This window comes from Pagrus pagrus, assembly GCF_965226575.1.
Source record: "Pagrus pagrus genome assembly, chromosome: 10".
Taxonomy (NCBI): domain Eukaryota; kingdom Metazoa; phylum Chordata; class Actinopteri; order Spariformes; family Sparidae; genus Pagrus; species Pagrus pagrus.
Window position 1 is genome coordinate 11538924 of NC_140194.1, and position 25345 is coordinate 11564268.

At 42.1% G+C, this 25345-nt stretch overlaps 2 protein-coding genes across 3 annotated transcripts; one reads left to right on the forward strand and one right to left on the reverse strand.

The window, feature by feature from the left end:
- Window positions 1-1696: 1696 nt before the first annotated feature.
- On the forward strand, window positions 1697-6048 carry islr2 (immunoglobulin superfamily containing leucine-rich repeat 2). The gene is made up of 2 exons (XM_084364499.1): window positions 1697-1945; window positions 2715-6048. Exon 2 carries the CDS (start codon window positions 2724-2726, stop codon window positions 4863-4865), a length of 2142 nt encoding a protein of 713 aa, XP_084220625.1. The 5' UTR covers window positions 1697-1945; window positions 2715-2723; the 3' UTR covers window positions 4866-6048.
- A 499-nt stretch (window positions 6049-6547) lies between these two features.
- Window positions 6548-24517, reverse strand: stra6 (signaling receptor and transporter of retinol STRA6). Of its 2 annotated transcripts, none has more exons than XM_084365048.1 (18): window positions 24447-24517; window positions 20417-20828; window positions 19080-19146; window positions 17867-17949; window positions 16392-16525; window positions 15945-16111; window positions 15017-15142; window positions 14206-14273; window positions 13176-13255; window positions 13011-13072; window positions 12452-12614; window positions 12217-12292; window positions 11641-11774; window positions 10995-11112; window positions 10198-10299; window positions 9817-9980; window positions 8962-9099; window positions 6548-7644 (listed from the first exon to the last, which is right to left on the reverse strand). In XM_084365048.1, the coding sequence occupies exons 2-18, from the start codon at window positions 20485-20487 to the stop codon at window positions 7406-7408; spliced, it is 1992 nt and encodes a 663-aa protein (XP_084221174.1). In that variant the 5' UTR covers window positions 20488-20828; window positions 24447-24517; the 3' UTR covers window positions 6548-7405. The 2 variants fall into 2 exon arrangements, with proteins under 2 accessions (XP_084221174.1, XP_084221173.1); XM_084365047.1 differs by lacking the exon at window positions 24447-24517 and adding an exon at window positions 24220-24277.
- Window positions 24518-25345: the final 828 nt, after the last annotated feature.

The following is a 25345-nucleotide window of genomic DNA, read 5'->3' on the forward strand; positions in this document are numbered from 1 at the left end:
AATTACAGTTTTATGACAGCAGAGGTCAGTGTGGTATCACATGAGTGGGATAATCACAACACCAGTCTTTCCCTTAAACTGAGCCTAAACTTAAGTTTTAACCTTAACCCTAAAACCAGAGATTAGGCTCACATTTCTTCAAGTCTGTCTTAAAACAATACCAACATGCCCATTATACATTAAAACAGTTTTTTCTTTGCAGTGACACCTCTTCATATTCATACTGCTATTAAAGGTCCAGTGTGTAGCACAAGAGGGATCATATGTGGAATATAATATTCATAATTATGTTTCTTGTTAGTGTACAATCACCTGAAAATAAGAATTGTTGTGTCTTTTATTTCTTTTAACTTGGAATCAGACTTTCATATCCACAGAAGGAGCGGGTCCTCTTCCAGGGAGTCTGCCACGTAGCACCGCCATGTTACCACAGTGGTCCAAGACATGCAAACCCAACCATGGCTCTAGAGACGGCATTTCAAATGTTCTGTGTTTTAAGTGGCCACTGTGGATTCTCCTTCATGCTTGCAATCTGCAACCTCACCGCTAGATGCCACTGAATCCTGCACACTGGACCTTAAAGAAATCCATTCCTGACATGCTTCCAATGTGAGCTGTGGGTGGGGGCAGTCCCCAGTCCCCATGAGGCCTTAGCAGTCTGAGTGAGTCAAGCACCCAATCCGCCCTCTGAAGGTCCAGCCCAAAGTGAAGCAAGGCAAAACTTTCCTCATTGCCATGGTGTTAAACTCTGAACACGCCAGAGGGAGTCAAACACACTGGGACGGTGGGAATACAACTTTGATTTCCAGTCAAATATGAAAATCAAGGATGAAAACCATTCATAAACTACTCTCTCACTATTGATGGGGTGTGCTGCACATTTGTTACACATGGCCCAGTGGTCTGTTGTTTGAACTGCCAGAGACACAGAGTTCATACTGCATGTTCACCAGACGATGGCAGTATCTGAGCAAGAAACAAGCCTCCTCACTGAGCCATATGACTCAAATGATTAAGGAACAACAATGACCAATAATGTTGATTAAAAAAATAATAATAATTGGATTAAAATCATAGGCAGCCACATACATTCAAAACAAACCAGGGGATTACTTCGTCTACAAATAAGCCTGTACAGCCTACATGTGCACATTTGAGGAAAATTCAGAGAGGATGAAGAATAACACGTTTATGATTGACCTTAAATTAGCTTTATGTGCCACTTCCGGTTATAACACATTCATTAAAGCTTACAAATCAGTTCACACGTCACTGTTTCACTGAAATGCCATCAAATGACCTGTAACGTGGCTCAAGATGTGGGCTCTTTTCTCTCCACTGGTGTGAGTCTTTGTGTTTGTTTCTTTTGTGCTGTTTCTTTTAAATTATTAAGTGCCATTTCTTTAATATATATATAATGCAGCAGGTCAGGAAATGGCATCTTTAAACGCACAGCTAAACTTAAAATCTGTCAGTGCGTCTGGAAACTCTGGGCCTTAAATTAAAAGACAATAGGCTGCAGCCAAACCGAATGAGGTCAAAGATTACGCTTGGGTCGTGCTGATAAATTAAACATGGGTTGTTAAATTATGAATTTTGTTTGAGGAGGGTGGAGGACCCGGAGCTTCTGTATCTTTAATAGTGAGGAGACAGATGGGAGAGGCTGCGCGTTCACGGCTCCCTTTCTCGCTCCGCTGCGGCGTGAACGCGCACAGGCTCCCACACTCGCTGGAGAGGAAAAAAGCGCCGACGGACTGCAACAGCGACTCACCGGGAAAAATGACCCCTCCGCCGCCCTTCATCACCGCCGTCGATGCCTGCAGAAGTCATGTAAAAGGATCCGCAACAAACGAGGACCCGAGTTTTTTCCACCATTAAACTTGTTTCAGAGGATTTTAAACTCCGAGAGTGATTAATAAGAAGAATTGAAGTTAACATTGGACAGGTAAGAGGATTCAGTAGTCAATGAGGCTGTTAATGAAGGTAAAAGATGAAAAAAAGGGAGTTTGAACAGAATCTAAATAGAGGCTGAGGTGGGAAAACATCGCCCTGTGGGTCAGTTACAACTGCGATGAATCACAAGGGCACGCTGTTCATGCAAAAAGCTCAACCTCTATGTAAACTGATCATGGAAATTACGCATTTTAACTCTTGCTGAAAGTCAAATGTGTCTGACTGACTGCTGAAATCAAAGCGTTCATCACTGTAGACAGCGCCTGTTTGTCCGCACCGGATTGTGGAAACGCGCACAGAGCAGGAGGCACCGACTGACCCGCAAATTGCTGCAAATATGACACGCAGCATGTACGTTTTCATAAAGTGCACGGACGTCCCAAACTCTTTTAAAAAATAAATGCACACTTCTATTTTCGTGCAGTGCATTGGTGCCTTGCGAAACAAAAGGAAACTTTGCATGTGATGCTCTCAGATTGTGTAACAGCAGCAGCAGCAGCAGTTGCAGTTGCAGTCTTCAGCCTAATTGTTTTTGTCTCCACTTTCTTTGTTTTTACGAGTTTCTAATGTAATTTTGACTTGTGTGAAGGAGCTTTAATGCCCCTTTGACAAGCACAACCCACTCAGTGAGAAACATTTCAATTGATATTAGATGTAAAAGCTTCCACAGTACACTTCCGCCTCTGTAATGGACATAATGGATGCAATGTGACTAATAGAAATGTTACCTTCGGCTAACATCTGCTTATTCATACTTGCAGGTGCAGAAAATGGCGAGACGCCTCCTGCAGCTCATCGCCTTGTGGACTACTCTGATTGGCATTGCTCAGTGCTGTCCAGAGCTCTGCAGCTGCCAGGATAAATTTGCCCACCAGTTTGCTGACTGTGCTTACAAAGACCTGCTGGTGGTACCTGTGGGTCTCCCCTCCAACGTTACCACCGTGAGCCTTTCTGCCAACAAGATCAGGTTACTGAAAAGTAAAAGCTTCGTCGACATCACGCAGGTCACCTCTCTCTGGCTGGCCCACAATGAGATAGTTACCATAGAGACAAACACCTTGGCCCCCCTGATCCAGCTCCGTAACCTGGACATCAGCCACAACAAAATAGTGAACTTTCCATGGGGGGATCTTCAAAACCTCACGGCCCTGCAGCTGCTGAAAATGAACAACAACGAGATGATCAACCTTCCAAAGGATGCCTTCTCCACCCTCAAAGACCTGAGGTCGCTGCGCATCAACAACAACAAGTTCACCACCATTGTGCAGGGTACCTTCAGTGCTCTCTCCTCCATGTCACACCTTCAGATTTTCAACAACCCCTTCACCTGCTCCTGCAGCCTGGAGTGGCTCAGGGACTGGATCTCGATTACTAAGATTTCTGTCCCCGAGCCCAATTCGATTTTATGCGAGGCCCCTGAACACCTGAAGGGAGCACTGGTTACAAACATTCCCAAACTGAACTGTAAGGCCCCTACTGTCAAAATAACATACGAGCCCGACATTGAGAACGCAGAGCTCTTCGAGGGGCTCATGGTTATCTTAAATTGTGAGACGACTGGGAGCCCCGAACCGCAGGTCAGCTGGGAGGTGATCGCCGGAAATCAAAACTATCTCTTCCCCTTGCCCTCTGCTGGAGAGATGAATGACTTGCCAATTAATGATAAAGCAACCAACAATCGATTCCTCATCTTTAGAAACGGCTCTCTCATCATCCCTCGGATGAGTAAAAAGGAAGATGGAAACTACAGCTGCTCTGCGGTGAATGATTTAGGTAAAGTGGAGAGCCGTGTTAAAGTGGTTATGGCAGCCACCCAAAAACATGCCAGCGACTCAAAGCCCGATTCTACAGTGGACAAGATCCGTCCATCTACTAAAAATCCTGCAGAGCCCAATAACAACAATGTGGTCGACAGGACTAAGGGTTTTAAAACCCCAAAGGTCAGTCCTGAAGGTGGGACGGACAAAATCGATGGCACCGGGACGGCGGATGGCGTTCAGAAGGGCCCCGGCTTTGCAAACAAGTGTGGCGTGAGAGACAGCAGTGAATACATCTCCAATCACGCCTTCAACCTGAGCTTGGACGACCTGAAGCAGTACACTTTTGATTTTGGTGTTATTGCTCTGGAGGTGTCAGAGACGGAGGCCAAAGTGCAGCTGAATCCGCTGCAGCTTCCCAGCAGCAAGTCGAACCTTCATCTCAGTCAGACTGAAAACCAGGAAACGGTGAATAAAGAGCCTTTGGGTCTGTTCCAGTCCTCATCCAGTAAAACCACCCTAGACATGCTCTACCTCTGCGTAAATACAGGTAACGGACACTCTATGGTCCAGTGGTCCAACATCGAGGAGGGGGTTAATGCCTACCGCTTCCATGACTTAAAGCCTGGCACCAACTACACACTTTGTCTCACCTATGGGGGGCAGGACTGCCAAGTGCAAGTAGTCTTCACAACTAGGAAGAAGATCCCCTCCCTGCTGATCATCGTGGTTGTCAGCATTTTCCTTCTGGGTCTGGCCACTGTGCCCCTACTGGGGGCCACCTGCTGCCATTTGTTATACAAGTACCAAGGGAAGACCTACAAGCTGATCATGAGGGCTCAGAACCCGGATCAGATGGAGAAACAAATGGCCGGAGAATTTGATCGCAGGGAGTCTTTTGTGGAGTCCGAGAAAACCTTCAACCCCAGCGAGCTGGGCGAGGGGGAGGGAGAGCCCGAGGGCGAGGAGGGAGACGACGGAGAGGGAGAGGCCGAGGGGAGCGTGGTGACGGAGTCCATCCCCGGATCGTCGTCCAAAACCAACCAGGAGGAGTTCGAGATGGGCTCGGAGTACAGTGACAGGTTACCGCTGGGAGCGGAGGCAGTCAACATCTCGGAGGAGATCAACGGCAACTACAAGCAGCCGAGCCGCTGAGCTCCGTCTGCGAGTGTAATGTAAAATATTTTACTTTAAGTAGCCTACATACAAGCAGGTAACCCACCCGCCATTACTATACCTGATGGTTTCTGATTTTAAAACAAAAGGTGGATCTTTTTTTATTTTTTTATTTTTACCTCAGACAGTACTCCGTCAATCACCTGAGATTGTGACTTGATTCATGTGACATATGTAGTCTCTACTGTAAGGTTAAAATAAGCAACATGACGTTTACAGTGCAAGCACAGCTTTCTACAGTTTTGTAAGACCTCAAAAACTGACAGGAAAAGCAGCAAAAAGAAAATGTTCCCTCGCACAGCGATGGGCACGGGGCGCAAATTGTGCATAAGGAGAAAAAAAGGAGATAAAATCACCGTCTTTGGCACAATATATCAAAAGTGCCAAATGTTTTAAAGCCATTTTAAATAAACTGACATCAGGGACCAATTGTTCTTTATAAACTGTCTGCGTCTCGGTGCAAAAATGTGGATGAGCCTCGACCAGTTTTCATCCTCTCAGGTGTCGGCTCCCACACACACACACACACACACACACACACATACACACACAACAGTGGTCGCGGATTTAAAATGTGATATTTGATTAAATCAAACTACGTGCACATATTTGATGTCGGTGTTTAATTGCGCCTGACCTGCCCGCTGTGAGTCCGAAAAAGGCAAAAAAAAAGGGAAGTGTCACTTTTTTTTCTCTCCCAGCTGTGTTGTGCTTGACGGGAATCATCAGGTTATTTCCCAACAACATGTTGTTTGACGTAATGTTAATGGCTTTAAAGAAAAAAATGTGCGACTCTTAACCTCTCGATCAACGGGTGCTTGCTTTACTCTCGCTTTTTACAATGAACGTGTCCATGGCATGTCACACGTAGTTCCTTGTGTGGTTTTTATTAGTGTAGTCTAGGGGACTTTAGATGTTACTGTCAACCTGTGATGTAAAGCCATGTGAAATGAAATTATTCTCTTTTTTTTAAAATGAAGTTTCTATGAAGCCTCAACAAAAAGGACGCATGTGTGTCCGGCGGCTTCACTGTCTTGTAATTTGATGCCTATAGTGAGTTTTTGTGAACTGTTGTAAAACGAAACGAAAAAAAACCCCTTGATCTTTGTATATTTTTTGATATAATTTTATGTAAGTGGAATTAATAAAACATATGAAACTATACAGACTATTTTTTTTTTCATTTGTCAGTGCGGATTTGGGATGTTTCAAGCGAAAAACATAGAATCAGATTATTTTCTAGAAAATTATCGAAATAATTTAACAAATTTTAATCAAAGATTTTTATTTCATCAGTTTAATGTTTGAAATCGGTTCTGACGAGAATTTTAAAAACATCTGCGTATTTTATTTTCTATGCGTTTTTATTATTAGAGCATAGCAGCATATTTTCTTCAAAAAGAAAACAAATTTAAATGGGCTCTGGGACTTTGGAGATTGCTTCTGCAGAAGGTTCAGAAAAAAAAAAGGAAAGTGGTGCGTTTGAAGGCGCTGATCGACACAAAGCTCTTTGTCTTCATTTTCATTTTGGTCCAGTTCAGTTCTCCCAACACATCAGAGCAGCTTCACACTGAATGATGCATTTATCCCAGATTCACATACTCAAAGAAGAGAACATATTTCATAATATTATAAATGATTGTGGGGGGGAAAAAAAGGAGAAAACTTTTCTTTCACTTTTATTTTCACAGTAATCAGAAGGAAAATTCGAGTGTTCATATTTTCACTTAAAAGTCGGCATTTTAAATGTAAATGCAGGAACAAACAATGAAATGTTTGTGAATATCAGAAACCAAAAAAAAAAAAAAAAGGGTTTGGACAACAATAAGAAAACGCTGGTAGCAGCAAGTGGTTTTGGACTTAAAGATCTACAAATAAAACAGAAAATAAACAGCTTCATTTGCCTTTCCTATTCCACAGGTTATTGTTAATTACACAAAATGTGTACAATTGAAAAAAAAAAACAACAATTATCATCCAGTCTATGAAAACACCTCATTCTGTATATTCATAAATAGTGAAATGCTCTACATATTAATAATACCCTCTTTTAAAAGGATGCTTCAGTGGATCGTACATCCATGTGTTCAGTCTGGGTGACTACAAATCTGCATTATCTGCACTATATGATGATACCGGAGAACATGTGATTAACCTACAGGTCGAAACATTAAGCAGACGAGTGCTATCCCAAAATAAGCACATCAACGTGTTGAAAATGACACATAATGAGTGTGTTTGGATGGGATGTCAGTGCCACACGCAAGCTTTCCCACCTGACTGGAGACCGTGGCCCTCACATATAAACAACCAGGGGAACATGAAGAGCATGAATCGGACGCACCGTCTCCAGACAGGAAGGGTTTGGTGAATATCTCTACATGTGGCACTGAACTGTAAGTGCACTTATTAGACACATCTACAGCAGGTGTGAACAAAATAATATGACTGTAGAATTTTCCCAAAACCAAAAGGAGGGGACTTTGCAGCCGATCCTTTAACCGTGGTCACATTCACCCTCAGTTGCTGGCTGCGGCCTCCTCCTCCTTGGTTGCCGCCTCCTTCTTGCTCCCCTCCTTGGCGCTGCGGTTGAGGCTTCCATTCAGAAAGCTCTCTGCGGTCTGACGCTGGAAGTGCTTCCTGGTGCCCACCAGGGAGGGGTTGTTGACCAGGGTGTAGAGGAGCTGCCAGTGCCTGCGGGCCCTCTTGGCACTGGATATTTTGTGCTGTTTCTTCTCCTGCTGGACCAGCTGGATCCCTGAGGACATTCAGACATCATGATAGCACCGATGGTATGTCATATACACACATACGCGAGAATAGATCACCTTTTTTTTAATAATCTTAAATGGAATGGGGAAAACACTCTATTGAGGGCCACCCAGGACCAGCTAGACACTACAGAAAGAGTAATAATAGAAAGCAATTTTATTCTAATCCTCTAAGCATGGTAGGAGCATATTGGGCCTGCCATTAACACACTGAAAGCTTAAGCCCCCTGGGCTACATGAATATGAAACAGGCAATTAGCGTAGCTCATCTGTGTAACCAGTTACGCTACTAATCTTTTCAATACAATAGATTATTCCTGATAATGCATTGTTCTCTAGAAGCAAACAAGCAACATCTCCCCTACATGCTTATAATTAGACTCAGCTGTGACTAGATACCAGACAGAGTCAGATTCCACAACAACAGCTGAAGCCTGATGCATTTCCCTGCTAATTTCTCACTATAATGTACGTCCTCTTGTCACAACATGCGTGGGCGACCGTCAATCATCTCCTGTTTGAGTCAATACCACCAGCCTACCAACCAGCCTTAAAATAACTCCTCATCTTTTGGGTAAACGATACATTGGCTTCTCTCGTATTAGTTAAATGACATGCATAATAACAACCTACAGGACGACACTGTGTCCTGGTGACAGAGGCCGTTGGCTGAGGCGAGTGTGGGCACGCCATGAGGACAGCTGATTAGTTTATGACAGATTTGATCGAGACCAGCAGCTGGACTGTAAATTATTCCACCGCAAGACTCAATTTGCTCTTGACATATTAAATCAGAACTGCTAAGGTTTCATTTCTTTCGGCGCGTGCGAGATAGTGACAGTCACAGTGACCTGCTGCTGGATTCTGAACCTCCCAGGAGAAATTAAAGAAAGTCACACTGGATTTAATGAAGCTATGAAGATACTGTTTATCTTTGAAGGATGAGGCTGGAGATATTCTGTGTTTTACTGATTTTCTTGATAAGACCAAAACCAACAAAGTATTGCCTGTGTACTCAAAGCCTGATACAGCTTATACAGTATATCTGTCCAATAGATCTCCATTGTTGTCCAGAAACTATTAAAGGGTAACTCCATCGATTTTACATATTCAAGTGTGTTTATGTTCTGTTATGGAGTTATGCAATGTGCCTATTCTCTACAGAAACACAAGCCTTATTCTTTATATGTATAAATACTAAAATAATGAGAACCTACAGTGTATTTATACCAAGTCAGTGTGAACTGAGTCATTAGCACTTGGGAAATGTGTGTAGATGATGATGTGAGTTTTGTGCTACTGACCCTCTTCAGCGTCCCGTGCCCTCTGTGCAGCGTTGCTCTCCTGGCCCACGGACTGCAGCAGCATCCCGCAGAAGGCCTTCATCACAGGGTGAGACTGGCTCACCTCAATCTTCAGATAATGAGCATAGCAGCGGTAGGCTGTAGAGAGACACAGGGAAGGGGGTGGGGGATCATTCTGACTGGGCAAAAGCAATAAACACATAGGACAACACCCCATGTTGGCTTTGAGGCAATCACACATAATGGCCATACAATCACACTTCTTTTTTTTTTTTTTTAAACCACCTGCTTTTCCTGACAACAGATGTCTTAAATCTGCAGCCATTTCAGAGACCGGAGTGCAATTACCGTCCCGTGCACTGAACAGAATACAGATATCATGTGAGCTGCAGTGAGCTGCAGGCAGAGTAAAGTGGAGAGGATACGCCATTTCTGGCCTCTAAGTGGGATCAGTAAAAGTGCATTTGCTCATAGAAAATTGCTTCTCTTTAAGCCTTCACAGTGAGAGTGGAAAAAAAAAACCCAGTGGCATCTACAAAGGTAAAAGCATGATGTTAATACCAATGAATATGTTAACATTGTGTGTCTGAGACTAAAGAGAAAAAAACACTGCAGGAAAATGTGAAATATAATGAGCATGAAGTCAAAGGCATTGAATTCCCCCACAATGCCTTGTTGTTGTTTTTTTATTTGAATGCATTGCTAATGTACCCGGAACTAATTCGTAGATGAGACAGCCAAAGCTATCCATTATATGAATATATCTCGTATAAAGCAGATGACATTGAACTTGACCTTGATGCTTTGGCCTGGTCAGAACACCAGACAGAGACGTTATGGCTGTGTGAATCTCACCTGGGTCAAACGCCTCCACGTTGCGGTTAAGAAGACTGATATCCAACCGCCCCATGTGGACAATGTTGAACAGGGCTGTGATGATCAAGCGCCACACTGCCAGGAGCACCCCGATCAGAACATTGACTGGAAACAGCAGGTAGGTCAGCAGGAACAGATTACCCCTGTGAGAGAGGACAGGATGCATCAGATGCACAGGTATGCTGAAGTTATCTGTCATTAAAACAGAGCCCGAACGATACTGGATTTTTGGAGCAAATGCTGATACTGATATAAGTTTTCATACTGATGCATATGCGACAACATATACGCCGATATATCTGAGATAGGATAATATCAGCCGATGATATTGGCCAACCGATTTATCAGTGGGGGAATCACCTGTTGTCTAGGTCTCGTGTGCCTGCTGTTTTTTTGATGAAGCAAAACCTGCCGGTGATATGTTGGATCAACACAGCCAAGATGATCATCAGCCAGAAGGGCCTGAAAGGACAAACACAACAATCAAACATCTGCTGTGATACAAGAAAGAAAGAAAATAAGAAAGAAATGAAGAAAGAACAGTAAATGAACAGTAAAATAGGCTTATCCATTACTGTACAACATACATGGAGCAGTTTGCTGTAGATTAAAAACTGTTCCAGTTGTCCAGTTTTCAGTTATTTAAAGAATACAGGCAATGGACACAAGACAATTTCCCCTTAAAGTGCTTCCAAGTGGTATTATCGTGGGTGTTGCTCTTGCAAAGACGACAGGATTGCTGCTTGTTTACCTCAGAACAGCAACTACCAACCATGCAACACAAAATGTGAATCTACTCATTTATTAAAACCATAATGGAGAATTGAAATAAGATCGAAATGGTGGCAGGCTTCCAGTCTGACTGATCACGAGCCAGACTTCATTTTCGTGAGAGATTTTGAGACCGGAGGAAGAAAAAATAGCAGAGTCAATGTTTATAGGGAAGTAGTCCAAACGCCAGCTGTGTTACTTTATAGCCATAACATTGTGCAATCAACAGTTATTTCATAATAACAGCTGAAAGCAAAACATTAAAAGAATCTGAAAAGCTGAAAGTCTTCATGACATGTCAGCAACATAACAGCTGGGACTTGTCCCTTAGCCATGCAGCCTGTGGACGGAGATCTTTAATGAGTAAGATCTGCGATGACGCTCACCACATGCTCAAGAGGATGTGAAAGAGGATCAGATTCTGTCCGTGCAGGATGGGCATGATAATGAGGAAGATGGCGACCAGGAGGCAGAGGAAGAACACCATGGTCTGGATGATCATGCCTGCAGGGGAGAGATCAGAGCGTCAGGGCCCTCACAGCCTTAAACCACGTCCAGCATCCAACAGATCTGCACTGCACACCCACTCCTCTCATTTCACAGAGGAGGGAGGGTAGAGAAGTCATTTTTCTCTTGGAAATCTCAAAACCACAATTTAAATCAGTCTTTCAAGAGAAGCATGTAAAATCATGAAAAATCTTCAGATGCTAGAAAGATGCATTTAGAGCCGTAAAAGAAGTGTGAACAGACAGAGTACTATTAATATGGCATGAAATGGTGAATGTAATGGCTAGATGAGGCTAGTGGGGATCCTTTTTTTGCTCGGGCATTACTGTTTTGCCGCTGAACCTCCCAGTGACCCTAATGCTCCATAATATTTCAGGTTTAGTAGCATTCCTGAAGTGATGAAACAAAAAGAAAAACAAAAGATATCCCCCAAAATTAAGCATACTGGTATAAATTATGGTTTGAAAATGAAACAATCAGGATAATCTATATTCCTCTTCTTTAGTATTCATTATGTAGACATACCGATGCAGATGTGAGCAGCTGTGAAGCTGGTGTACCCCATCCAGCAGACCAGCGCTGGCCGCGAAGCCCTGATGCTTCTTTGGCAGTTATAAACATTATAGATGTCTCCTCTGTACAGCCCCTTCAGGTTTGACCTACAGAAGCAAAAACACAATCAAGACAATGCAGCAGTATGCAATACATAAACTGAATCATCAGTAAATGTACAAATTACATGGCTAATTGAAGAGGTAATTTAGCCCCCGGATTCGACCGGCATGCAATTCAATACTCGGCAATGAAAACCTTTTCTTTTAATATGATGCAATTTATAGCAATGGCCCAGTATTTCATTTCTTATCTTAATAGCCATTTTCAATTCTAGCAGCAGTTAAGGCAGAGTGAATGCCTTTCTGTCCTACTGGATGATTAGTACTCCATTATGTTATAATAACTCCTTTGTGAACCATCGCATTTTAATGAAGGCAACAGAATTCGAAGCACGCTCGCAATTCTTGGAAACTTTGTGGAGGGAATAGAAAAAGAAGAAACAGACTGAAAAAAAAAGCTATTAAGCTTTTCTTTTCTCACACCTACCGATGCAGAACCATGGAGCGCATGAGCATAGCCAGGTTGACCAAGGCGGACAGGGTCATTGATGAGATATAGCACACTGCAGGACGAAGAGCACATGACATTCAGTCTGTTGACTGAGAGGATTCACTGACAATTAACATGTCATATTTCTGTAGATTTGAAAACAATATGTGCAACAAGCATAAGATGGAACTAAATCAAAACATGCATATTCTGCTCTCTGGTTTTCACTCACCTTCTACACACCACATGTAATAAACCACTATCCTGACCACTTCATGTTTGTCCGGAGACAGCATGATCTTGAAACCAGCCAAAACGTTGGCGATGTCTTCATCGACTCCCGAACGGGCAAGCTGGAGAGGAGGCACCACCGTGGAAATCAGGAGAAGAGCCACCTAACAAAAAACAGGACATTTATTCATGACAGGAAAAACTATAACCCTAGTGTGGCTTTTACAGATGTGGAAATGAAAAACCGGCTGGCACTGGCACTGCATTTGGACGATCGATTGCTGATAATAACATAACACACAACAAAGTCTAATGAGTTCCCGGTGATGAAATGTATTCTGTTGATATTCAGAGTCTGTAGTGCAGTTATTAGGCTGAGGTCTGAGTAAGGATTGGTCGTAGTCAGTAAAGACCTGATGTTTGAGTTTCAATACTGGACAGGACGTTTTTATCTAAAGCAGGATGTTGACATATCATACTCACCTATGCAATTATCTATTTGTCCTTATGTATTATATTATGATTTCATTGTAAAGTCGAATAGTAAATATACTAGTTACCTGATACAGGGTTATAAATGACACTACACCAGATATAGCCAACTTCAGGGGAAAACGGAAAGCTGTTTGGAGAAAAAAAAAGGGAAAGTATAATAAAAAATTTAACCGATGAAGCCACTTCAAATCATGATCAGACACAACACATGACCAAGACGACATATTTACCTTCCTCTGGTGTATAAATGTACGACTTCACGGCGTCAAGGATTCTTTGAGGGAGCTTGGGCGTCTCTGTGCTCGTTGTGCTGAGGTAAAGGTTGAACAGAGGTGTAAATTTAAAACGCTGCATTTTACACCCACACTTCAATGAATTTACGAGATTAGGATTAGAGCATTTGTGAATGAATGAGCCATCTACATCTACACAGAGTCAAATATTCCCTACAAATTGGAAAAAAGATTATTTCCTGGTGCAACCTCTGCATGACATGTTGGCTATTTGCATGGACTGTATGAGGAAATATTTGAATATATAATTGGGGCAATGCACGATTCTTCAACAGGGCAGCAAAGCATTTCCTCTAGTCTCCCTGTTCTATCACCGGTATTTATTTTCTCTTCACCTGGAATAAAACGATACAGGAAGAACCACATGATCTCAAATGTAGAACGGGCTGTAAGAGGTGCGAGAAAGTTCATCCATGATAAAACTGTATGATTTTACACCCCTCAAACTGTTTCAAATTAAATTAAAATAATAAATGCAGGAAATGCAGCAAGGCACATTTTTAGATATTTCTTGGTAATAGGTGCTAAAAGAAAACCCTGAAATAAATCTCTCATGCCACCAGGGCTATTTGAAGCAGTAAAGCTTATTTCACATTACTGGAAGAGCATGCATAAAGCACACAGAGTGTACAGAGTGGCTTAAACTCATGGAGACTGCTTTGATTGCCAGGGTAAATAATGGCCAAAGCAAAACTCCTACAGTCACTGATGTGATTTTATGAAGACTTTCTTCTTGCGAGTTAGAGTTCACAGTTAAACAGGGCCTTCGTTGCTAAAGGAGCTGACCGTGAACCACAGCGTTGTTGTATCTTTCTCTGCCTTGTTTCCCTGTTGTCTCTCTGATGTTTATAATTAAGGACATAAAAATCCCCCAAAGTCCTTAAAAAAGTAAAACATCCATCAAAAGTTGTTTGTCATTTGTAGCATCAAAAGAAAAACATAACATGTAATAAATCCTGATTGTTACCTGAGTTTGCTGGGCTTGTTCTTGAGCATTTTCTTCACATAATCTTTATAGTAGCTGCTGCCGAGATCCTAATGAGAATATGGACAGTGTTAATGTTAAAAAACCAATGATGATAGTACATTAAACAGGCTGGGGTGGTGTGGCAGTGCTCAATGAAATAGTTTTTCGGGGGTTACAAATGGTTTAGCTGGGCCTTCATATTCCTAAACTCCTCTGTAAGTATGTGGCATTAGCTGCCGTTTAAATTTAGAAATTATTGTGTAATTATTAAAAGCATTGCTCACAAACTAAGCCTCTTTATGAAAAGTTTCTGCATCTGTGCAGGTTTATGGTGTCGTGTACGTTCCTGTGGGAAGGAGGGGGGGCTAGTCAAACCTGGGGCAATCGCCTCACCCCAGCTTTGTCACACCCACGTTGAGATTAGCATCAAATAAACACAGCATTGTGTCTCCTCAGTGAAAAAACAAGGCAACCTTTTCATAATCTGATCAAGAACATAACGTAAACCAATTACGTCAAATCTACTTAAAATGATTAGGCAACTGGCACGCTGCGTTGGACCCCACATTTTCCCCTCGGCCTAGACTGTATGAGCACGATAAGCTCCTTGATTTAGCAGGCGGCTTATACAGGTTCCTCACATGCACAGATTCAGAAGAAATGTGCGTCTTAGTGAGACTTTTCTTTTTTTATAGTTCAGGCTTACGTGAGCGTGGACGACTAATCAACATAGACACTCGTATCTAGTTTGTTATGTCATCGTGCCCAACAATTAGTGCTGTGAGGGCTGAAGCAGACATGCTAAACTTACCTCGGTGGCATTGTTCTTTTCAGTACCCTTCAAGCCCTTGAACAGAAGAAGCGGGTACTGGAAACTAAGGAATGCCAAGCAAGCTATCTGGGGCAGGCTGGAGAAAAGGGAGTAGTGTTTGTGTATCTGCAAAGAGATATAAAAAGAAGACTTTAAATCACCTGGCAACTTCTGCGGAGAGTTTTGAAGTGACAGAGGAGGAATACATGACAAACATGACACAAATGGCTTTGTGTGTGGTAGTGGATGTCTGCACGTTTGGCCAAATCCTCACCACAAGACAAAAATCTGAGATAAAGTGCTAACATATTTTCAATCTCTCTGCTAGTTATACACCAAATGCTGGTATGTAATAGTGTGATTTATACTTATTTACATGAAAAAGAAATACAAAACTAAATATAGCACTTATCAATTCAATTCTTTATGCGATTAAGCTCCCAGCAGCATTTGGTGAGTGCCAACTCACGGTGGGATAAAAAGACAGGCATCGCCACTATTAAAAGAACATCCAAAGTCTGGATGTCTCTCTCACACACTAAACTGATTAAGTGTGACAAAGCCTCTTGATTAAGACCAACAGACAGTGGAACTAATTGTCTTGAGTTTTGGCCATTCATGGCGCAGAAAGCTCACACAACGTGGATGTGGCACAAAAGTTTTGAAAGCTCCAACCATGTGTCCAAGTATTAAGTTCTTCCTCTTTTCAAATCACACGTCTCAAACAGACACACTGCAGACTTTGTTTGGTAATCAATAGGACCAGAACCAATCAGCTTTGTTTTTAATCCCTAAAACTCAGACAGATGACACATGAAAAGTGACAATTAATCCAGTGACAATGCAGACACTCTATTCCTCAGAGATCTATTGCTTTCCCGTGGATGCACTGGAACTCATAGTGATGTTGGAAGTCATCTTTGCTTACCAGAGGTGATTTGGGACAGTCAATTTTCTGCCAGACCAGAACACCAAAGTGCGTCCACGACAAGAGGCTACCGAGGACATAGCCGACTTTATTATGTAAAGTACCACATGCCAGGAGAGGGTAGTATAGTGCGGGGTAGTAGAAGACTCCCAGAATCACCCAGTTCTCTGCAAATACAACGAAAGTGTGTGAAGACCAAAGAAAATACACTGATTTGTCCCTTACTAACCATGCCACACAAGATTATAACTCTGACAACTAATTCTGCTTCAATTCTACACATAATACACCTTTTCCCTAAACAGTGCTTACCTACTTGTTCAAAAGAGGAGCAGTGACACATTTTAACAACTCAAATAAACATTAAAACAGTTTTGGAAGGTTTACAGTCTGTGTTAAAAGTGAATGCTGATGCTAGTGCAGGAGGAGCGAAGGTGATATCCTCACGTTTATTCTCCGTGTCTGTCGTGAAGGGGAGGGGGTTTGGCGATATGATCAGGCCCCACAGTTTGCACAAGAGAACTCCAAACACAGCCACTGCAAGGCCCTTGTGCTGCGTATGGTCCAGGAAGTTGACCGGACTGTGAAATCAAGCAGCAGGTATTTAGAGCCCACATGTTACCAGCCTCACATCTGGACGAAACAGTTATTGAGCGGGAATGATGCACTTCAAACTACCATATAAGCATTTTTTAAGTTTTAGCCCACAAACTAAAGGACATCAGACTGTTTTTAAGTGTGATTTACAACCTTTTAGGCTGCCCTTGGCTTCTAGTCACGTCAGTACAGCTATGAGCATTGAAACTTGCTTGGAAATAGGAAAATCCATCCGTTTTCAAACTCTATTAATCCAGGGACGGTTCACTGAGCATGAAAGCTCTAATCAGTGCCCATTGCCAACCACACACCCACTCAGACCTAGCAGTGACCCAAAGTTTGCCACTGAGCAGCTCCACTGAAGCAGATTTGGTGGTTGATTACTCAAGGGTACATCAGCAAGTCAAAAGATTAAATTGATGCCCTTGACATTTGTGTTTTATAGAGTAAAAAATACTTCATCATCTACCTTTTGCGTGCAAAAAGGCAGTCGTTATTAAGTCGCAAGTAGGTACTGCTCTGTTCTGGTGCTCTTCGGAAACATTCTTGACTTAAGAAATAGATTAAACTTATCTTCATAAAATGAGAAATTATCACACTTACACAGTCCTTATCATCACTATTAATCTCTTATGCTGCATGCTCACTGTGATGAATCTCAATCAATGCATACTGTACTGAAATGAATGGGAGTCAATAACAATTATAGAAAATCAATCTATAAATCTGCTGTATGTAGGGGTGGGTGATATGCCCCAAAAAATCACAAGCTATTTAATCACAATCACGATCCAAGATCTGAATAGCCTATGAATTTCTACATTTGCTCCATTAAAACACAAAATTGCATCAAAGTTTTCTTTTGGCACAAGCTCCTCACCCACCATACCACTAGATATAAATCAAGTTGCATTATTTAAAATATGTCCCTCATGGAAGAGCCACTCTAAGTAATTTTTCCAGTCGGCATAGCCATCTAGTTGATGACTTTATTGGTTTGTTCATGTATACGCGAATCAGTGAGGCTCTGTGGAGTTTGGAAACAGAAGTAAGTGTACATTGACTATGTGATCTGCCTGAAAAGTAGACTGGGATGCCTTGAAGATTGAGTACAATCTAAAATGATCAGATCTCCCACCCCTAGCTATATGCTGTTGTCAAGAGAGTGATCAATAGTGATATGAAATATATACAGTTCAGTGGACTTCACATGCAAAACTACTAGAATGGTCGTATCAAAGCAAGCGGCTGTTTTATTTCACATTGAACAGGTGTTTACGTCATTCAAGAAACAATAAGATAAAAGATATAAAATGCAGCCTCACCTGAGTAAACCTGGAAGACCTTTCTGTCTGTCGCCCACCTTCGTGCGCCTGGCTAAGATCGCTAGGATCAGCATGACAACAAGCTAGGAGGAGAAGAAACGTCAGTCAGCCTTATCTGCAGCTGTGGATCCCCCAGACTAAAAAATGAGGTGATGCCACCAAAGGGCAAACCCTGGTGTCTCATTAGTGCTCCCCATGGATGTGGTCTGAATGAATTGTCATCAGTCAGGATCACTGACCAGTGAGCGTTCAGTGACCTGTCATGACCTGTGACACATTTAGGAAAGACACAGCTGGAAAGAATTGGACCAGTTTGAATCATCAAAAGAAGAGAAAGTAACTTCATTATGTATACATGGCAGGAGACCACACAAATAATATGTGCAATAATTACAGAAATGTTAAGGCTAGTGAACTGGATCTTGTACTGGTTGAGTGACAAGATTTCCGAATATTGAATCCAAAATTCTGCACCAATATATCTTTATTTTAACATTTTAACTTAGTTATTGCTTGCTTTGTTTGTTTGTAACTGGAAATCACTTGGAGAGGGAATAACCTTTAATAACAATTTGGATGGATGATCTTTTTAAGACATGATTGTTATAACATGGGCTACTTTTTAAACTATTCAAGCAAGTGCAGTATTTAAAGGTGCATCATGTACGAATTTTAGTTTAAAACATTCAAAACAAAAGACAACTTGTGAAGAATTAACAGTTTTGATGTTATGTCAAAGACTTTCATATACTGTGTTGCAGAGATATCTAACTTATTGAAGTAGCATGCTAACCAGCTAGCCCTGTAATACCACTTTGTACCTTGAGGAGGCAATAGCCCGATAATATAGCTCAGGCCTCTGATATCTAATTCTTACATATTGCACCTTTAATGAGAAGCAAAAACATTAAAAAATGCTCTAGTTTGTAAGTGAATGGTTCCTGTAATCCTTCCTGCATCCACGCCTGGATTTGCATCAAAATCCCATATTTCCTTCTTTAAACCATGGGTCAGTGTTTCACCAACTTTATTAGTCAAACAAACAGTGAGGAGTGAAAGCTTTTGGCCGACTTTGACAGCTAAACCTTGCATAAGGCACATCATAAAACAAGCTGTATGTCTGACAACAAGGTGTGATATCATACACCCATCCTGTGAATGACGGGACAGTGCAATGCTGTGTTACTTTAATCCAACGGAAAAGTGAACTTACAGATATCGCAGTGATGCATATATGGTAGAGCCTGTCGTCAGCAGTGGGGTCACATGGAGGGATTATTCTAAAAAAAGGAACAAAACATTCACACATGAGCAAAACAATCAAGGATTTGAGTCACCGAACAGATCGACGCCCCCCTAAACCCTTCACACGTCACTGTCAGGGCCATTTGTGGCTGGAAACTTTGCAGCTGAAATCCTGCAGCAGAGATTTGCATTTAAACGGATTGGTATCAGCGTGACACAGGAACAACAACAAATGCCTATGTTCACACTCATGTACGATGGAAAAACAGGAATGCCTGGTCATGGGGTAGTCATTACAACTCAAACATACTTTAAGAGACTTATTTAGGAAAATACAGTATTTTATGGTCTGTGAGCAGAGAGATGTCAGCTTCCAGAATGGATGTTCGGACATGTTTCACAACAGTCTCTTACCTGTCCAAACAATGTGTGAATTTGTAACTTGGCAGTCAGAGAACAGAGCATTTGTAAATTTAAGGTAATGTCAAAATTTCAGAGTCAGAGCTGGCGAAGGAGGAGCTGGACGTTGAAGTGTTTACAAAGCTAAAACTGATAGGAGCTACGGCTGTGGCCACAAAAATGCTCTACAGACCACAACTCGACACTCTCCATTAATTCACACGACAGCCTGGCAGTTCATTAAAGAAAAAATGGCGGTTGGTGAAAAATGACACTTGTTCCATTGTATTTCTGTCATATTGTTAATCTGAAGCCATTGTTGAATACCAATATTTCTCTATTAACCTGTGCCAACACATTCACGGCATTTTTACACGGAAAAGTAATGACTGAAAATGCTTCATCTACCCTGTTGCATTGTGGGAGGGCCAGGAGCAAAGATTGATGCTACCAGGCAAGTCAGTAAAACTTTGGATCTTGAGTCGGACTGAAGTACAACAAAACATTAAACTATGAGTTGTTTTAGGTTGAACACACTTCATTTTGTTCATACTTTCTTACTTTTTCTAAAAGTTCTCTGGCAATATGTTCTAGTTTTCCACACAAACTGCATCCTCGAGGCATGAAAATGAGATGGCTCTGACTGTAACGTGACAAGTGAACTGAATAGAAACAAGACCACACACCGACACTGGCTATATAGAATAGTGCCAAGTGTCACCTAATATCTCAATGAGAGCAGGATCTCACTGCAAAATTATTCAGACTTAAAAGAAACTACAAATACACAGTAAACAATGGACAGACTGATTTAAAGACAAACAATAAAAGCATAGTAAACTAAACTAGGTGGATGACATTTAAGCTTTAAACAACTAAAGTCTTCAGAAAAACGGGTGTACTTACTCTGCTTCCCTTTTTGTTGGCAAGGGATCCAGGTCCGGGTACTCATAGTCGTACAGAGCATCCTTATCCATTCTGCCTCTTTTCCAAACAGATCCAAAGTTTTACAGCTGGAGCACCTTGAACTAACAATCTCTGGAGACACACAGCTGCGATCCCCTTGACTCGAGAGGAAAAAGTGTCTCCCAGAAAGTCCCAACTTGGACTCTGTTGCTGCTGCAGAGGCTTCTCCTTCTCTCCCTGTGTTTGGTTTAGTCTCACTCACACTCTCTTACCCTCCCTCGCAGCCTGTATTCAGGTGCCCTCGTCCCACTCTGGAGCTGAGAGTAATGTGACAGGTCCTGGCTGCAGCGTGCTGCCTCCACCCAGCAAAGGCCCTGTTTCAACTGAGGGTAACCACCACCACACTGGGAGCCTGGGGAGAGAGTGAGAAGGGGGCAGTGTGTGAAAGGAGGGAAAAATGTGGAGATCTGGGCAGCCAATCTGGAAGGCCACCTGCAGCTTACTGGGATTACATCTACTTTTGGGGTTGTGTTATTGGACCTGTTGCTGGTGAAGGGGTCAGGTGTGCAGAGTTATAAAACTCCAGCTGGGACTGTGTGGGTAGCTGGGAGCGATGAGCCTTCCCCTATCAGAGTGGAGTGTCACGTAGATAACAGGGAAACTCTCAGGTTGTTCCCTTTGGTCATCGCTCAATTACATTCAGGAAGGGTTACCAAAACTGAATCCACGGGGAATCACCAGCATGACAACATGGAACCAGACAGAGCAGGATGGAAGAAACTGCGTGTTTTCAGGACAATCAGATTACAATACACACCTCTCCACATAACTGCACCATCAGCTTGATAAGGATCAAGGAAAGGTTCATTCAACTCGGTACTTTATCTTCAGCAGGTAATTTAAGATAAAGATGTTAAAGGGCATATTTTCTAGAGACCTACATCTCCAGTTCGCCACACTGGTATTTTAATGTTTGTTAAAAGAAACACCTTGTTTATCTGAAATGTAACAACAGGTAATTTCTGAATAGTAAAGAACGTCATCCAGTGACCTACTGATAAAGATCATATAAATATAATGAGGTGAGGATAAATCTTGGTTTCCAACATGATACAGGTACATGATATGTGAATGAAATGGATTTAACAATAGGTACAGTCATACAGCCCCAAGGGAAGGAAAGTTTACTAGTCTACTGCCAGCTCATGAATAACATCCAACAATCGTGGACAGCTCTCCATTGTCTGGACTTAGAAAGGTGAGTAGACCTCAGAAAATAAATTCACCTTGACTTTGATTCAACTTCAACTCAACCTGTCTCAGTGAAAGCAAAAAGCATCACAGCAGAATCTTTTTGTATTGTAATAGATGAACATTTTTTTTTGTTACAGACCACTTATGTTTATCTCACTGTGCGTTCACGTGCTGTCAGGATCATCAGAAAACATATTTTTGCCTCTCAAGTCGGAACAAACAACGTCGCCAAGTTGACGTCATATGACACTGAAACATGGCGGGCAAAAGCAAACTTTGGGTTGATGGTGAGAAACTTTTATCAAAGTCATGTATTGAACAGTTACTGTATCGTTTACTTTGCTCTCTCCAGTCACTGAAATACTGGAAGCAGCTGTTGACGTGTTGTTTAATTGCTCTGAGCGATAAAATGCAAAACAACTTCTTTTTGGCAACCGTGTTGCTCCCACATTTCGACTTAACGCACATGAACACACTGAAGTCGGAAGACCGACGTCTCAATTCGGAAAATGGGACCATTCGAGGAGCACCTGAAGGCAGCGTTACAGCCAAAATGGTTAGTCGAGCAACAGAAAATTAATCACGGACAATTTTGATAAATCGTTATAAATAAGTAATTTACCAAGCTTGTCAAACGTGAGGAATTTTTATGTTCAGCACCAACCATGAAGAGAATATATTTTTATGCGACATCTTTCTTTCTAAGATGTCACATTGAGCTGTGAGAAAGTGCAACGGGCATACCAATTTCTGCTGAATGATCAATTAATTAAAAAAAATCTACAGATTGATCGATAACCACAGTAACTGTTGGCTGCAAAACTAAAGAACATTATATGAGTTCTGTCTTAGACCTCACAAACAGTGTGGCTCATCTCATCACACCAGGCTGGATCTTGACTCCTGAGTCATGACAAACTCTGTTACATATTAAATCCTATCAGCAGCACAGGTGGTTCACAAACACATTTTTCACACCAGATTTTTAAGTTCATTCCCTCCACATCACCGTTTTGACTATGCCGTGTTTTTCTCCATTTTGTATCTTGCTTCTCCTCTCCTTCTCTTCTCAGTGATCACTACTGTTGGTTCTTATGTTTCCTGAACAGATTCAGCAGATCCCAAAACAGGACTATAACTTACGTCCAAGGAGACAAAACACCTGATTTTTGCAGCAGGTTTTTCTTATTAAATTCAAGAGAATTCACGACAGCAGCATGACTGGGAAATGATCACAAAAGGCCTCCAACGTAGGAAAAGCACAAGCATGTGAGTGCTACAGAGACAGGCTAAGGTCAAGGGTCATGCCAACACCCTGGCTGCAATTATTTCTCATCTGCAACAGGTTTAATAAAGCAACAGCGAATGCGCTCATGTGCACCGCTATTGCTATAACGCTGAATATATCTTGTGCAACACGTCTGCTCTCATTCATTCATTCAGCTGCAGCTGGTTGAGACTAAGTCAGTTTTGCAACACTGCCTCCATGTCAGCATACACTCATTATGCCGGGATTACAGTCACACCGCTTTAAAAAGCAACAAAATTTCCCTCCTAACACTCCTGAGAAAACACGGTTTCCACCAAATCCACCAAATCAAATGTGCTCCCGAAGAAAAAGCAGCCCAGCAAATAAAGGGAATAAAGGGGTCACTGAACAAAGAATGCTTTGAACAGTTATAATTACATCACAGAGAGGTGGTTTGATTGGGCCAGACACTTTCAGGTTTAGGAAGCCGGCTCAGAAGCCTCTTGGTAGGAAACATATTAAGCATGAGCCTTGTGAAAACAAACATGATTGAATGACTGATTCACTAATCCTTTTTTAACTATCTCAAACGCTAAAATCAGGGGCGACAAGTGAAGCATTCATAAACTGATGATGGGACATGAAAGAGTTAACAACCATCCACCAGACACAAAAATAATGCTTTTAAAGTCCACTGTCCATTCAGGGGAGATGCTGCTCGTTACATGTCACCTGTAATATCACCACTGTGGGACCCTGAGGAACCCAAACGTCCCCAAGCTGCACCCATCAACCTGACTCAACAGTTCAGGAGGAGTTAATTTCCCGTGTTACACATGCAGGCATTCATCCGTTGCGTGATCGAATTAACAGTCAATTTATTTTAATTTTATTTCGCACCACCGTAAATCAACACTGACGATCACTGCTGCCCTGCTTCCCACAGCTGAGCATGCTCGTCTTGATTTGTGCGGAGCTGCAGCTGCAGCCCGCTCCTGGGTTCGGTTTCACACAGGCATCATGGACACATTTCATGCTTTGAAGCTGAGCTGGATCTGCTGACAACAAAGAGACTTTCAGCCCGAGCGCCGCAACAGGTAACAGAGTCACCTGTGTCCTCATGTACGGGACCCCTGTCGCTCATATGAGGAATTAGATGAGCTGTGGTGCGTCATTTATCGACCCATGTGCGCCCGTCAAGGCAAAACTTGAATCAATGACCTGCTAATTTCGCGACATACTTAATATAATCTACTCTGGCTAATCAGTTTTATTAGTTTGGAGATGCGAGGCTACTTACCGACCGCCTGCAGGTGTGCTGCAGCTCCAGGTAGGCGTGGAAGGTCGATGAATGTCAGAGCAGGACTGCTGACACCAACAGCTCATTTTGTAAAGCACCATAAATCCATACATTTCGGGCTTAGATGCTTTTAAGGTTTTAAGGCGCTCATACTTGGTACTTTAATGTCTCCACACTGCAGCCTAGTCTACAAATTGCACCATATAGTGTAAGAAGTTGGATCTTACCTTGTGTTGATCTTCTGCTGGCTGTCTGGTTGTCTTTTGGTGTTGGAGAGCCTCTAATGACTGGTTTTCATCCCCTTCCACCACACACCCACCTCCCAGAAGCTCAATAATTAAACAAATACAAAACAACAATCTCAAGAGCAACTTTTCATTTTTCCTGGACACCTCACATGCAGAGTGTGGGACTTTGACCTGTCTCTATCTTGTTGTGGTGAGAACATCATAAAAGTGCTGCTCCATGCAAACTGTTGTTGTGAAACCTATGGAGGTGACTAATGTGGTCAAGTTCAAGTCAAGACTGAGGAATGCTGACATTTTGTAATATATTGATTAAATTATAAGCAAACAATGGAAAGGCCTTGTAGATTTTGGGCGTTTTTAGGCTTTTGACTCCAGGTGCTAGTTTCTGTTTTATGTGTGTCTTTATGTTATGTATACAAGTTCAATGACCTTTGTGACATTATGCTGGGTTTTTTGCTCTTTTGACATTTCAGAAGATTGTTCCTGACCATTGCATCAACATTATAGTTACTGCATATTACGATACATATTTCCAATTTTACAGTATCATTGTCACAATTCAGTGAAATCCCATAAAAGTGGAAGTGAAGAAGGTTGAATGCTGAAATTCAACTAACTAACAAGGACATCAATTCCCTGTGTCTCACCCTGCAGCCTGGTGGTGAAGGTGATTCCTTCAGAACAATTCTGGATACACCGATGACCCTTGTGCAGATCAGTTTTGGTAAGCTTTGCACCGTCACAAAAGCTGGTGAATAAGTCTTTGCCATAATTATGAATTTGTCAAATCACACACAGTGCTAATAAACAAACACAGATCCAGTAAAAACAAACCCGCCCACCTGTCAACGTAAGAACAAACAAGGAAGACCAAACCA

Coding starts and splice junctions, on each gene's coding strand:
- islr2 (XM_084364499.1), top strand. CDS start 2,724: ATGGCGAGACGCCTCCTGCAGCTCATCGCCTTGTGGACTACTCTGATT.
- stra6 (XM_084365048.1), bottom strand. CDS start 20,487: ATGGATAAGGATGCTCTGTACGACTATGAGTACCCGGACCTGGATCCC. Junction 10,300..10,994: donor CACATCCTCTTGAGCATGTG/GTGAGCGTCATC, acceptor TTGTCCTTTCAG/GCCCTTCTGGCTGATGATCA. Junction 9,100..9,816: donor CGTGGAGGCGTTTGACCCAG/GTGAGATTCACA, acceptor GTCTCTCTACAG/CCTACCGCTGCTATGCTCAT.